This window comes from Trichosurus vulpecula, chromosome 7 (genome assembly GCF_011100635.1).
Source record: "Trichosurus vulpecula isolate mTriVul1 chromosome 7, mTriVul1.pri, whole genome shotgun sequence".
NCBI classification, from domain to species: domain Eukaryota; kingdom Metazoa; phylum Chordata; class Mammalia; order Diprotodontia; family Phalangeridae; genus Trichosurus; species Trichosurus vulpecula.
In genome coordinates, this window is record NC_050579.1 from 190,502,846 (window position 1) to 190,519,029 (window position 16,184).

At 33.4% G+C, this 16,184-nt stretch overlaps 1 protein-coding gene across 2 annotated transcripts in view; it reads left to right on the forward strand.

Annotated features, from left to right (window-relative positions):
* Positions 1 to 16,184, forward strand: part of SNAP91 (synaptosome associated protein 91) — a 166,520-nt gene that overhangs the window by 101,850 nt on the left and 48,486 nt on the right. Inside the window, exons 11-17 of one of the 2 annotated variants that reach the window (XM_036766826.1) lie at positions 2,933 to 2,960; positions 5,484 to 5,593; positions 6,290 to 6,411; positions 8,021 to 8,035; positions 8,168 to 8,332; positions 15,131 to 15,238; positions 15,894 to 16,160. In XM_036766826.1, the coding sequence (XP_036622721.1) occupies positions 2,933 to 2,960; positions 5,484 to 5,593; positions 6,290 to 6,411; positions 8,021 to 8,035; positions 8,168 to 8,332; positions 15,131 to 15,238; positions 15,894 to 16,160 (815 nt within the window). The remainder of the gene's footprint in view (positions 1 to 2,932; positions 2,961 to 5,483; positions 5,594 to 6,289; positions 6,412 to 8,020; positions 8,036 to 8,167; positions 8,333 to 15,130; positions 15,239 to 15,893; positions 16,161 to 16,184) is intronic. The other variant, XM_036766827.1, reaches the window with a different exon arrangement.

The following is a 16,184-nucleotide window of genomic DNA, read 5'->3' on the forward strand; positions in this document are numbered from 1 at the left end:
AATGGTATCTTACTCGTTCTAGATACTCTGCATCTCATAGCATGGCTTAAAATTTTATTAGGGTTTGGCAGGGTAGAATTTCATCTTAATAGATTCAGCCTATTATTCTACCCTGCTCTCTACTCCTTATTTCTAGCTGTTGAAATCTTGCTTACATACATCCTTTTCTAGATATTCTCTGATTTTCCTCCATTCCATTTGATTTCTCTGTCCTCCAAATCTCCATACCATTTTGTGCCTTTCTTTGGCAATTGTATATATAAATAAAAATTTATTAAAATAGGTAACTGTATAATATTGATTTATACACACATTCTTTTTTTCTGGATTTTAAGCTCTTTTATTCATCTGTATAGCTCATTTCAGGACCTAGACCAGAATCTTAAATATACTAAGTTCTTAATATTTAGTGAATAAATGAAAAAAAATGGATAGATATCTGTGGCTTCCAGGTCTCAATGAATCTCTGTTAATCAATTAGATTTATATCATGTAAGCTCAATCTCAGTCATCTTCAGTAAGTAGAACAACCAACTTCATGTCACAAACACAGACCCTTTGGCAACAGTATTCCAAAACATTTCACTTACTTCTTTAGCCATGCCTGTTCACTAAGGAAGTCCAACACATTCATTTTACTCCTTTTTTCTAGGAAATAGCATATGTTAACCTGCACATATGTGGCTGTTTAACTATAATTCATAACAGAGATTCAGGAGTTCATTCAATCCTAGGCAAGGGTTAGTTCACTTGTTATGCTAGAGTTGCCTATATGTAAGACTGACAAATTGATGATTAGTAAGGAATGAATGTTTTTACTGAGATTTAAAGTATGAATTGAATGAGTTTGGCTTTTTCACATTAAATTTCTTCTAAACTAAGAGTAGAATATATATACATATGTGGGCAGGTGTGTGTGTGTGTGTGTGTAATTTTTAAGGTACTAGTTAGAAAGAAAATTTTTAAAAGTATTTACTTATTGTCTGAATTTTTCTTCATCAGCTAATATTCTAACTCGTAACTTCAGCTGATTCCTTTAAAGAATCTCTCCGTGTAAATTATTTTCAGAAACAAATAAATTCTCTGTCATTCCTTCCCTGCACACTCAGATTTAATGGCTTCTTGGTGATCAATCCTTTTTCTTTACAGGGTTTAGGGCTTTGCTTTCTGAAATTTTTTTTTATTTCATTTGATTTTCTCTTCTACTTTCCCTATATAAAAAGACTTAGGAAAGAAGTTATGGACCAAATTCTTTGGGGAAATGTGTATACACCGTCCTGGTGTTTGAGTTCTACAGTTGCCAAGAGCAACATAATTAGAATTCTTTCATATATAGTGTACCTTTTTGAGATAATCCCCAGCAGGTAAATATACAGATTTCTTTCTAGGATACCTTTGTTTTAAGGAATATACATTTATCCAGCTGCATCTTTAAGTGGAGTGCTTGGGTGTTTTTTGATTACTTAGCCCATAAACGTATCAGTTAGCCAGTGTGCCTTTACTCCAGTGATGATTGTTATCTTAAGGAAAAAAAAACTTAATTTCAAAAACATTTTATCCATGTTCTTTCTTAGATGTTCTGCATATTTGTAGATTTAAGTTGAAGATTATTCTGTAATAGAAGTTTAATAATCTACTTTTCTCTAAAAACAATTTATGACCCAAACTTTAAACTCTGGCATGTATCAAATCCTAGGTAGAGAGACTGCTGTTTTATTTTGTGGAGTGGCTATTTCTTTTCACTTTCTTCCTAAGGAGAGTTTATACGACACCAAATTCCATTTATCATTTGAGCACCTCACAATCCCAACATTTCCCTCTCTATATTATGGTGCTATTTGCTTCTTGTGTTAAGGTCTTTAGAATGTGGGATTTTAGGCTTTTGGTGGTTTTGCTGCATTTTTTTTGCTAAAAAGTACTATTGCTAGGTGTATGCGTCTACTTATTATGTCTTCATCTTCATTTACTGAACCAGAAACAAGCTTTGAGGTTATTGTGTAAGAAAATACAGGAGACATGGTGACAGTAAAGGGAGTTTTCTTTTGTGCTGTAAAATAGACTTTAGTCATCAGGATATGCAAATTATGGTATGGTTCCTCTAAAAGTTTGGTTGGAAACATCATTCACATTAGTTCTACCTTTGTAAATAAACCTTAGTGTAGACCTTTTTCTTTGTAAATTTTCTATAATTTGTTCATTTCTTTAACACTTAGCTATCTATTTTTCAAAATAGGTAAAAATAAAGTTTTTGCAGAATTACAATGCTCACTTTTATTTTCCTTTTTATACCCTTTAAAGATTTTTTTCCCTGTATCTAGTTTCAGTATGGTCAGTTTTATGATATGGTAGAAGTTTCATAAGGAGCAAATAGGGTATTGAATTTCTGGAAATATTTTAAATGGAAATGAGATTGAGATATCACTTTGTAGAAATTCATGCAACCTTAACATGATTGTTGCAAGGAAAACACTTTGCAAATTGTACAGTTCTCTATGAATTCAAATTGTCATTATCACCAATAATATCAAGTCAGTGGACTTTGGTTCTGGGTCCAATTATGATATTTACTAACTGTTACTCCAAGTTACTTCACCACTCTGCTTTATTTACTCTTTGTTTACAAAAATAGATCTTTAAAGTCACTTCTAACTCTAAAATTCTTATGATTTGATAAAATAACAAAGAAAAGAAGAAAGAATATAGCATAATTTAATATAGAAAAACTTGAAGTCTTAGAAAATGTTGTTACTGAACTTTGTTTTTATGATAAAGTTAGTATTTCTAATGGATGACTTTGAAATGCTGTTTTATACGTGGATGCTACATGTTTACACATAAGCAGGTTAAACCCTGACATTTTTCAAGTTACTTGAAATGTTTCTCTGTGTATTCATATACTTTCCTTTTTAAAATTTTCTCAATTAAATTTTAGATCTGGTGCTCCCTCTCCACTGAGTAAGGTAAGTCTTATTGTTTTCTGTATTAGAAAGATAATAACAATAATATAGCAAAGCATTGCCTACTTGGCTTTTTCATCTTAAAAGCGAAGAGCCATCTCTAAATTTACATCATTAACTTTAGATGTGTTTTTTGCTCTAGTCACAATTTTGAAAAATCCTGAACTTTGATTTAATCTTATCTTTGATGGATTTATATTGCTCAAATAGTAGAGATTGTGCCAGACATCTTAAACGCCTAGATTAAGATATCAGATACAAGAGAATTTACTAACATCAGTTACTTTTAAGTAGCCTAGGATATCAATAAGCATTTATTAAGCTTACAATGACAACTTAATAAAAGAGCCTGCCTCTGACATTTACTATGTTGTGTGACTTTGGCCAAGTCATTCAAGTCCCTGGGCCTTAGTTTCCTCGTCTTGAACATAAGGGCATTGGACTAGACTAGGGCCTCCACTAGTCTCTTCTAATTCCAAATCCATCATCTAGAATCCTAACCCTTGATCTACACAAGGGCTGTCCAAGCTTAGGTTTTTATTGAAACAACAGACAATATATTTTGACTGGCCATTTTAGTGAGAGCTCTGTGGTAGCTCGGCTTCGTTTAGTAAAGCATTTACGTAAATTTCTATGCTTGTAAGCAGACTGCATAAATCACATGTTGGGCCACATGTGGCCTGCAGGCTGCATTTTGGACAGCCCTGATCTATACTATACTTTGAAGTGGTTTTTTTCCTATAATTAATGGTTGTTGACTCAGAAGTAATCTACTTGTCATCCCTTTGTTATCCCAGAACATTTTTAGCTTTTTTTAATCTATATGTATATACTGTTAATAGGTAAAACTGCTAAATAGCAGGATATAAAGTTTTCCTGACATTATAAGCAAAGTATGACAAAGTTTCAGGAGGATTCATTGGGTAGTTTTAGCATTGTTTGTTGTAACTGGTTCATGTATTGGTCAAATCAGATTGAAATTTGTCTATCTTTTTTTTTGTAATGTCCAGAAATTTTGCTTGGCTGCCACAGCTATCAAGTATCCTGCCAAGAATTGTACTGTGAACAGACAGTTTTACAAAGCTACCTATTCATATTCACTCTTACCTGCTTCTGTATCTGTTGCATTTGTAACTGTTCAGACTCTTGTAACAAGACTTGTGACAAAAATGGCATATCACTTTTGATTTCTATTGGTGTATCTATCCTAAGCCTATTGCTGTGGTTGCGGAGTATATCTGAGTTTTATTTATGTGTCTTAATGCCTATAGCTGAAATTTAGCATAACTAGCCTAATGTTTTTATGCAAACCAGATTGAGCTTAGTAGTTTCTATCACTTTGAAGATACTATTCAGTATTTGAACTATATGCTAATTCTTATTTGGAAAAAAAAAGGTTCAAGTAGCATTGTGCACAACAGAAATCCCTATACTGCTTTTGTTTATTTAAGTGTTCTGTAACTGGTACTCCTATCTATTTAATTCTGATTTCTTGGTTACAGAGTTTATAGGTTTGAAACAAGTACTGTTTTGCCTCTGTACAACTACTGAGGTGTCACCCACAAATATTCACCTTTTTTATCCTTTTTCTGGAATAGTTTTCTAAAACAAAACAAAGCAACACAAAGAGTTTGGTATGTGGTTTTTTATTTTTTTTTTAAATTTCGTTGTACACTTAGGTTAGTGACATATTTATAAGAAGTATTTGTTGTGCTGTTAATTCTTTAAGCAGAAATGAGATTTCTGTCTCTGGTTGGCTTTGATACCAGGCAGGCCCTCCCCTCCTATTGATAATATTCTTCTGGGAATATGGGAAAGTGAAATTATCTCAAGAAAGGAAGCAGAGCTACTGTGATGGCCAACCACAGCTTTAAGTATTTATTTAGTGTTTCAACTGTCTGCCTCAAACCGAACTAATCCAGAAAAAGGATTTATAGGCTTTGTTGTTCTTTTTCAGCTGGTTGTGTCAGATTAGTGGGTGGATATGCACAAGATATCCTCAAGCTGCCAGTGACTTGAATCATGCTTATGAGTCATTCTTTGCCATCTCTGAATTGTTTTGTAAGTTGGATTTTTAGACACTAAAGACATGCAGGAAGATTCCCAGTAGAAGTAGGTGTAGGAAGGGAAGGGAAAAGAGTGGCGGGGGTGAGTGTATTAACTGAACTGAGTGTCTTGGCAGTTACTTCAAATGTTTCTTCAAATATTTAAGTTTTGGCAGCCACTAGTTTTTTTTTCTCTTTTCAACTAATTTTCTGATGAAAGAATGTTTTTAGGCATTGACAATATGATTGTAAATATAGAAATGGAAGTTATTGTGAGATAAGATGTAAAGTGTTCAGTAAATTAAACTTTTGTAATTTGAGACTTTCTTCACAGTCTGATAATAATTAAACCTTCTTTTATTCTATGGTAAATTACTCTTTGTCATTGCAAAGGGTAAACTTCTGCAGTAAGTTTATCTTTAGTTTATATATGGTATAAATACTTATTAGAGTATTATATATTGTACATCTTTACTTTCAGTCTTCTCCAGCTACAACTGTTACATCTCCTAATTCTACTCCAGCTAAAACTATTGATACATCCCCACCAGTTGACCTATTTGCAACTTCATCTGCAGTAGCTCCCATCAGGTTAGTTAATTATTATTGGTATATTATTGATATTTTAGTTTGATTTTTATTTTATTTGTATAGGAATTTTACTTTTTATACCACCCTTACTGATAGAGAAAGTAAAAGCATGGTATTCAAGTTTTCTGCTCTGGGAAAAAGAACTCTTGGCTATCAAGGCAGTGTTTGAAAACTGGAAATATTCCATAGAAAAAGTCTGGTAACTGGTTGGTAGTAAAAAGATAAAATAAAAATTGAACATTGGACTTAAAAAACAACAGATTTTGGAGTTGCAAAGCAGAGGGAGAAATAGAATGACAATAGATCGTGATCAGATAGGGGAATTTCAGTGTTTGGCAAGATCAAGAGTATGACAATCTCTGCGTGTGGATGAGGTGGGGTGTATGAGGTCATGTGGCATGAGTAAACTGAGGAACCATAAGGTTAAGGTGTTTGAAGGAGTCTTTATGCTATATAGTAGAAAGAGCATTACTCCAAACAGCAGTAACTACTGCTGTTATATTCAAATATATATTCTAATTTCCAGAGGACTTGAATACAATATTTCAGTAGCCAATTTGTGAATCTATTGTCATAATTAGATTCTATACTTTAAAGTATTTTTCTATATCTGTTAGCCAAATTAACAAATGTTCACATATATAATTCTTTAAAAATGCTATACTAATTTTAAAGTCTTCTTTTTCTTTCAATCAGTACATCTAAACCATCTAGTGATCTCCTTGACCTCCAACCAGACTTTTCATCTGGGGCACAGTCAGCAGCAGCAGCAGCAGCACCCCCTCCAGCACCTTCTGGAGGGGCAACTGCATGGGGAGGTAAGGGAAAATAGTGAAAACAATTTATATCTTCCTATCTCTTATTATTTTTAGGTTAGTCTAAAATGTAATTTTTCTCCATTTTGGAAAAAATGTTTTGCCTCTTTTATAATCTGACAATTCTAAATGGTAGTAGAAAATGAGGAGAGGGGAAGGACCACAAGTGATGTCCATAGGCATATAGTTGTGTTAGCTTTTTTAAAAAACTGCAATACAATTAAAATTTCACATGCCTGTATTTTTTGAGCTTGAGTTAAAATTTGCAACATAAGGAAATATTTTACCCAAATTTTGAGTTTTTCTAATTAATAGTATATTACAGTATAGCAAAATTAACTTGAACTATGAGTGGTTGCTTTTTTCTTTTAATAGGTTGTTAGGGTATAGCAAAATTAATTCAAAGTATTAGCTCAAATCTATGTGGAATTTAAAGTTCTTATTCATTTTGATTAGATAGATATAGTATTGATTATGGATTCCTTTAGATTTGAATTGATATTTTCCTCATATTGTCCTTGACATGAACCAATAATTATAGTTAACTTCTGGCAATAACATTATAATAAAGGTATTAATTTTTGGCAAATACTACATGCTAGAAAACCAAAACATTTAATACTAGTTCTCTTCAGGGGTTCTAGATAAATCTAGTCTTGGCAACATTCATTTTTAAAGGTTACGTGTGTTTTCCAGTGTTCATTTCAGCATTGGAGTATAATATATTCGTGCCATCCTTAAAATAAAACTGCAAATTAGTCTATGGTCTTGTGCCATCCCCCCTTTCTGTAAAGCTCTGGAAAAGAGGGTAGAAGATGCTAAAAATCAATTCTTAGACTGCCTATAAACTTTAACTTGGCTGTTGATACTCTAAATTTGAGTGGATTAAGGATAAACCATATTTGGTTTTAAGTATTTTATACCTTTGTGAAAGCATTGGTATTCTTATGTCCTTTCAGTTAATCATTGGTTCAATCTGGGCAATTACAAGTAGTAATAATACTAATTAATCCCCCAGTTTTTAATTTGTGGTGTTACCTCTAGCTATTTAAGTATGAGGCAACAGTTGATTGATGGGTTGCCTCAGGATATCTGAAAAGTTTTATTATAACTTAACATCTTGTACATTGCTTTTACTTTATTTTAAATTCTTAGATAGGATTTTTTTCCTTGAGTTTATTTCTTTCCTACTTGATATGTTTGCCTTCAATTACAGCATCCAAAGCTTTTGTTAGTTTTCTACTATATGTGACTACTTAAATGATAGATAAGAAAAGAATAAACAAGTCTATTCAAAATCTACATTTATAATGAAACCATTTAATTAGATAAAATTATGTATTTGAACAAGAAATATATTAAATTTATCTCATATAGTACAGTTATTGATGTTCTCAGGCTTTATTTAGGTCTGCATTTATGTTTTAAAAATGCAGTTTCAAGTTGGTCTGATTCTGGTCATTTTCTCAGTTATTATTGACAGCTTCACACTGCTGATATTCCTTGAGCCGAAGTAATTTTTATTAGTAGTAGCTTTACTACTGATACCATTCAATGTCTCAGTTTTAATTTTTGTTTCTTTATACTGCTATCATATAATGGAAATTGTTAGACCTTTTGGGAGAAGGTAAGTAATATTTAATTCTTAAAGTTTTGAACTGATTAATAGCTTGACCATTTTTATTATTTGGAGTCCAGTATATTTCTCCTCCCCACCTTTTCTTCTTTCCTATTTAATCCTCATCTTTGGTGGACACAGATTCTTTGGCTGCACTTTCCACTGTTCCTTCTGAAGCACAGATTTCAGATCCATTTGCACCAGAGCCTAGCCCTCCTACCACTGCTGAAATTGCAACTGCTTCCACTTCCTCTTCAACTACCACAACTATTACTGCTGTCACTGCTGAAGTGGATCTTTTTGGAGGTTAGTTGAGACGCATTACCTCTTTATAAATTTCTTACAGGACTGTTAGAATGATTTAGTAATAAAAGTATTTAAAGACTTTACATACATTTTGGGGGAGGGCTTGGAACTGGTTTTTGTTTTGTTTTGGTTTTTCCCATAAGTGTAGAAGACTCCCAGTGTGAACTCCCTCTACTTATGCAAATTGGCACCTCACTTATAAATTATAATTTTTTCATTTTATTCTCAATTAACAAGCAATTATTTTCTCTCTCCCATCCCACCCCTATTTAAGAGAAAAACAAAAACACTATAACAAGTAGATAATCAAGCAAATGCTCAAAGTCCAAATAACTGTGTGCATACATAGCCCATTACGCTGATTCACCTCGGTTTTAGGATAACTTGCAATAGAGATGAGCTGGCAGTTCTTTGATCCAGTTAAATGGTCAAACAGAATTTTTAAAGCATTATAGATACAAATTCCCTTAGACATACTATAGTATAATTCCCTTCCCTGAGATATTAAGTGATTCACCTTTGGTGATGCATTGAGTTAACGGTAAGGTAGACTTAAACCCATGTTTTTGATGTGTGCTTCTGTCTCTGTTCTGCCTCCTCCTTACTTAGTATTAAAACTTGACTTAAATTCATTAACTTTTGTCATTAAACAGTGAATGGGCACTGAACAGTATTAGAGGTGAGGCAGTGATTCAGGAAGATACTTTAGTTGTGGTTGGAACAAAATGAGGTCATTGTAGATCATTCAACAGTTAACAAAAGGAGGCTTACTTAGTGTAACAACAATGTTGCTAGCAGCTGCTGTAGAGCATAAGGCCAATAACACCAGCACACAGGAGGGCTGCTAGCACAGGTTCTTTGATCTGCTTTTCTAAGAAAAGCAACTTTAAGGGGTTTACAGTCTCACTTTAATTAAACATACTTATGTCATTCACTTAGTTCAGGGAAAAAAGTCTGCTGAACTTCAGAGAAAACACAAATTACAAGCAGAAATTATAGAAACAGAGCAAATAACACAAATCAGCAGACAGGGCTTCTAACCATCTATCTATAGCAATACATACATAGTTACCAGACAGAGAGAGAAGAGCTAACATCTGGGTTTTCAAAGCGAGGGAGGGAGGAGGCTGCTTAACGGCTACCCAGAGTCTTGTCTGATGAAATCACACGACACTCTTCCAGTGAGTGAGCCCCAAGCAAAATGCTAACCTCAGAGTATACATACACTTCTTCAGGGTCACAGGGCATCACAACCATGTAACTCAAACTCATGTGACTTAGGCAGGTCATCAAAGACTCTCGATTCAACCAAATGCAAGACTCAGTCAAAGGCACTTGATTGCCTTAGTGTTGAGAAGCACTCCAAAAGAAAAAACAGCAAAAAGTCCCACTTTACTTGCTGTTACACTTAGCCATAGCATAGAAGAGGTACTCCAGAAGGATACTTCAGTGATAAAATGTAGCTAGCCTCCCTTGTCTCCAAATGTGTCTAGTCCAGCAGGATAGCATATGGTGGCTCTGAAAGACTGACTATACATGAGTGGACCATCTATGTTCTCAGGAGACCAAAAAGGCATCTTGTTCTAGCTAGAGGCCACCAGGAAGTTGTATTAAGGGATGACAACTTGAGCCATGGACCAGGGATGGCTTTGTTGTAGACTTTAAGGGGAGAAAATACAAATAACTTAATCCATATGGCAAGGAGTATCCTTGTAGATAATGATCCTATCACAGATAGGAACATCATAGATATCTGATGTCTGTGTCACATATAGGCCTGGACTATCTAATTCCTGAGGCAGTGGTACTATTTCTACCAGAATGGCTGTGGAATTATATTGTCTAACCTAGAAGACATGAGGAAATTTGGGGATGGTGCTATCCTTATTTCTCTCTTAAGAGCTCAGGAGTAGAGGTTGAACGTTTCTAAAAACTGTTCATTTAGTTGTCCTTGTGGTGCGATCTCTACCTTATTCCCTTGCCATCGTTAGCCCCAGATTTAAGGAAACATTGAGATGAACAGAGAGTGTTTAGGCCAGGCCCAGAGGTGGATGTCTAGAAACACATAGACATGTTTAAGTTTATGTTTAAGTTCTAGCTTCAACTTGGATAGGATAGAATTGACTTCACTAGCATTCTATACTTGAATATGAGGAATTATCCTGCCACCTCAGATCCAGATTTATTAGCATAGAACTTTCTAGATGTCTGCTAGAAAAAATACTTACACTGATTTTTCATTTTGTAATCCACGAAGCATTTCATAGTCCCCCAGGCAAAAAAATGACCTTTCCTTTTTCTGAAATCTCAAAGCAGTTGATACCTCTCAGGCACTTATGTTCACTTTTGGATTATCTGGTTTTATGCTATATTACAATCATCTATAGCCAAGGACTTTTACTTTATCATTGTATCTCACCAAACACTTCTTAATAAATGCTTGAAGCTTAACTGAATTAGCAGTTTTAAATCTTATTATAATGTTGCATCTTCTAGTTAGTTTTCCTTCCTTGGATACAGAGAACTAATTAACGCTAGAAAATAGGAGGATAAAGTAAAAGAGAAAACATAAGGGGAGTGGAGGAGAAATCAGCTAACTTACCCATGATTTATCATTTCCTGGTATTATATGAGGAAATGAATGATCATCTAAAATACTAAAAGTATCATTAAAATAGATTCCTGAGCAGGATATCGTAAGATCAATCAATCATGTCTTTATTAAGCACTTAACCTTGTTCTTCACTGTGCTGGAAGATGGAGATACAAAACCAATCAACAAAACAATCCATCCTCATTAATTTTCAGGTATTCAAAAAAATTTTTGGTTGTTTAAATCTGTTAATTTTAAAAATATAAGTAATGGACCTGAGATCAAATAATAAGAGATCAGAGATCAGTGTGGTATAGAGGAAAGATCTTTGAACCTTGAATCAGAAAGCCTGTGTCCAAATTCCACTTTTCTACTTATTACATATGTGTTCTTACATAAATAATTTCTCTCTGGGCTTCAGTTTCTTCAATTGCAAAGTTAAAGGGTAGAAATTGATGCCCCCTAAACATCCTTTCTATCCTTAGAACCTTTGATACCAAGGAAAAAAAGTTATCTCATTAACTCTCTATTGTTGGAAAGTTGAGGTAATATGTAGGATAGAATGAATCTGGTAGAGTTAAAATAGCACTTTTTGCTGCCCAAGCCATTAATACTTGTCTTCTCATTTTCCCAGTCACCCTATCCTGTTTTCTTTTCTCAATCTGAAATGCTATAAATGAAATTAAAATCTCATGTAAATTCTTAACAACAACTTTCAAAGTAGAAATTACAGTCCTTGCCCCTGAGACACATGTAGACCAATGGTAAGAAGGGATAAATTCATGGATGGTACCTATGGGTTGGAACTTTGACCAGACCTGGATGTGTGCTTTCACTGGCACTGTCTCAGTCACATAGAGGTGAGGTAACTTGCCCAAGATCACAGAAAGTCTCATAGTGTCAGTGAAAGGTCGGACTTGGGCTTCTGAACTCTAAGGCTAGCTCACTGTCCGCTATAGTTGGAGCCTCTCATGAAAATTTTAATAAATTCTAGTGAATGTGAGAGATAGAAAAACCATTATATAAAAACATTATATAAATGTGCTATACTTGATAGATGAAAATTCAACCACTAACCTGAACTTTGAGGGTTTTCCCTTTATATAGATTTTTACATAAATTATTGGATTGGACTAAGAAGAGATGATTTGTGATCTGAGGAAAAATAATTTGCGTAATAAGGTCAAAAGACAGATTGCAGTGTTTGTGCTGAGTTATTTTAAATAAAGTTGTTTTAAATAAATGTTATTATATTATATTGTAATATACATATATATTATATGCATATAATATATATGTAACAAGATATGTCTGGTTTGGGATATATGCATAATCTCATATGAAAATTAACCATCAGTTACCACATTTTTTAGGTTGCCTGGAACTAAATTGGCAAACATTAGTCAACTTTTAAGGTGGATGAAATTGTATTTAATTGAATTTGTTAAAAAGCTGTTTAAAATGAAAAAAGACTTGATAGGTTCTCAAATACTTGCTGAATTTAAATAACTTAGATAACCTGAAATGTGGAGAAATCCACTCCATCAAAACCCTACTTTGTTCTTCTCAAACATTGTTACTTTCTACTTGTTTTGGATTCCTTGGTGATTTTGTGAAATTATGAGATTTGTGAGATTTAGGTTGTTGCCAATTTTTTGTTCAGTAACTTTAAATTCCTATTGTATATATTGTTGAGAGAATTCACTGAGTTATACATTTTTACATCTTCACTCATAGGCTGACATAAGTTCAAATAATATCCTCTCCCTAATGCAACTTGTGGGAGAACACTGTCCCCCATCTCTGGCAGTTACTGCAAACCTTCCCACAGACAAGAACTTAACTTGTAAAAGAAAAGTTATTAACAAATGTTACTATATGAGCATGTAGCTGAGGTTTTCTCTCTGATGAATTAAATGAATTGAAATACCATTTAAGAGGGAAAGTTTTGGAAAGTGTTCAGCACATTTTACATCGGAAATAAATGCTTGTAAATTTGTCTAAGAACTCTTTACAATATATCTCATAAGTTTTTAGTGCCTTTTTTTTACCATAGTCTTTTATTTCGTTTTCTTACTTAACATTTCCTCCACTGAACTATTTCTCCCTCAGATCTTTAAACAAGGTTTCACAAGGCATGTTTTCCAGTTATTTTGCATACTTTGATAAGTTTTTCAGGTACCCGTAGGGTGAAAAGAGCTGCCTTTGTAGTCAGTTTTGAACTATAAGATTTAGAGGCCACTTTTAAAGCATTCCAAGTTGGCAAAATGCTTTAAACTGATTTGCCTGGCAATATATTTCAGCATGGATAGTGTCCACCTGATTTCACAAATATTTCAGTTATGTTTGCACTGAAAATGTTTAATTACATTGTTGAGAAATTATTAGTGTACCCATTTCTGTCTTGGCTTTTGTGGGTTGCTTAATTTTCAAAAATAAAAATTTAGCTATTGACTACTGTTTGTTTCAATAAGTTTAAGTGTATATTGATGATTCTTACTTTTTGTTGAACTTTGTATTGACAGTGACACAAAATTTTTTTCTAGAGAGGTTTTCCATTCTATTCCATTCCACACGTGGTAGTTTAAACTTTAACATGAAAGTTTTCCTGTACACATGAACTTTAAAAACAGTATTGAAATTGAAGGATTCCCTTTCAGTAGGTAGTATTTTAAATAAATTTTACATAAGTTAATAACCTTTTGTATATTCTTAAAGAATTAAGCATTAAATATCAGTTCATGGACACATATATATGCATGTAGGCAGGGATATGTACTGAATATATTTGTATGACTTGGGTGCATGACTTTCTACTTTTGCCTAGCGTTAATTACTTCTAGAAATAAAACATCACATTGTTTTTATATTATTTATACCAAACTTACACAAAAATGTTCATATTTAAAAACCTATAAAAGTTTGAGCTTCTATATTTTTAAAATGTTGATAATAGTTTAAGTGGTCAGCTTTAGAGAAACATCCATTAAAAAGGGTATTATGTAAACCTTCACTATTATACAAATTTTAAGGTGCTTTTTAAAACAATGATGTTATTAAGCATATGCATGCCTAATTTCAGGATTTATTTAAGGTTCTTGGACAAAAAGGTTAAATAGCATAATCTTTAAAATATGGTATGACACTGAAATAGATTTCTTTGTCATTAGATTCCATATAGTAAGGCATGCTATCAGATGTTCTTTCTAGAATGTGCTAACTTAATCAAAAATAAGGTTTTTAGAATGAAATGATAGTAATGTTGAATGTGGTTAAATGCTAATCTCTTAAACATACTGACACTGTTTCTGGCAAGTGCATTAATAAGCTCTGACAAGTACAGTACATTATAAGCTTCCTAGATACCACCAGTTCACTGATGATACAATGACATTAATGTTGGGATAAGAGATTACACATGAATAGATAGATCAAGCCTGAATTTTTCAGCGATTGAAGATAGGTTTTTCTTACTAATTGAAGTACTACTGTAATATCTAAAAAAATGAAAGCTAATTAAATTATTTTAAGAGAAATAAGGGCACTTTATTCATGCCCCTTATTTCTTTAAAATAAATGTTTATATTTATCAAAAAATGCTTTCATTGACAAAGTTCTAAACTTTGTAACTAAGAAGTCTTTTTATGCTGTTATAAACATTATTGATTTACCCTGTTAAACATTTGGAACTAGACTATAGCTAATGCATTCCATATATATTACAGGTACCAATTTACCTAGATTGGCATTAAAGAAGACATTCACATTTGCTTTAAGCCACTAGTCAGATGTGTCATAATAGTTACCTTAAGCAAGTCTGACTGAACAAGAAAATTTTAATGTCTTAACTGACATTAGTTTACTCTTATATTTTAATTTTTAACATCCATTCTAGTTAATTTCTGATATTACATAAAACATGCTGCTCAGAACCCTTATACAATGAGAATCATGTTATCTTTTGGACTTTAATGTGCCTTGGCAGTAACAAAACTGAACCACATGGTATGTAACTGACTAGAAGGAATGCAAGGAAAAATTTACTTCATGACTGTCAACAGTGCATGACCCATAAAAATAACATTTCTAAAAATTCATGTTGTATAAGGGAGCCTTCTTCTGCAATTTAACTTGATTCTTTTACTATATTTTCTTCTCTTTTTATTCTTTTAATTTCTATCGTTTAAAAAAATACTGCACCCAAGATGCCTTTGCAGCTTCTCCTGGTGAAGCCCCTGCAGCACCTGAAGGGGCAGCAGCACCAGCTACCCCAACCCCTGTAGCAGCAGCACTTGATGCATGTTCAGGAAATGGTGGGTTTTACGTCATTAGCAAGTCTCTTGTTTTGTGTTCTAGTATTAAATCCTATAGTCAGATGTAGCCATTTGTTGTTGTTTTGTTGAGTTGGTTTTTTTTTAATTTATCAGTCATTCTTCGTTTCTTGTGAGTATGAAGTATCATTCATTAAATTAAATTAATAAGACCAACACTTAAAACATTAAGATACAGACGTGCATACTTCTCAAAATTGGCAATTTCTCAAGATTGACAATTTTTGTCAATGTAAGTATGCTTTCTTAATGTTTTTTCTCTAATGCTATGGAGTACTTTTTATTACACTAGTCTAAGTAACTGATAAACAGCATGTTTTTATAAATGTAAAAAATTACTAAGTTTGTCAGGTGGGTTTTGAGGATTTGAAGATGTACTCCCCTCACACTTCATTCTGATCTTACCCAATTAGAGTTTGAAATCTTTACCTTTATACTTGTAAATTTCTTAAAAAGACAAAGAAGTGTGCTAATTAATTACACTGGTTAGGATTACACTGGAATAGAGCCCCATTTAAAGGACCTAGCTTATGTGTATATCTGTGTATGGTGTATGTTATCCTTGGCTGTGATTGTTTTCTCTTATTTCCTTCCTTACTGATCCTCTCTATATATTCTCCACTTTCCTTTTTACAAGACCCTTTTGCCCCATCTGAAGGTAGTGCAGAGACTGCACCTGAACTGGACCTTTTTGCAATGAAGCCACCTGAGACCAGCATTCCTGTAGTTACCCCTACAACTAGTGCAGCCCCCACGATTCCCGCAACAACTCCTTCTCCTGCTCCTGCTGCCGCAGCTGCCACTGCTACTACTACTACTGCTGCTACTGCCACTACCACCACCGCCACCACACCTGCCACTACCACCACAACCACTGCTCCTCCTGCTCTAGATATCTTTGGTGGTAATTCTTTAAAGCTCTTTGATT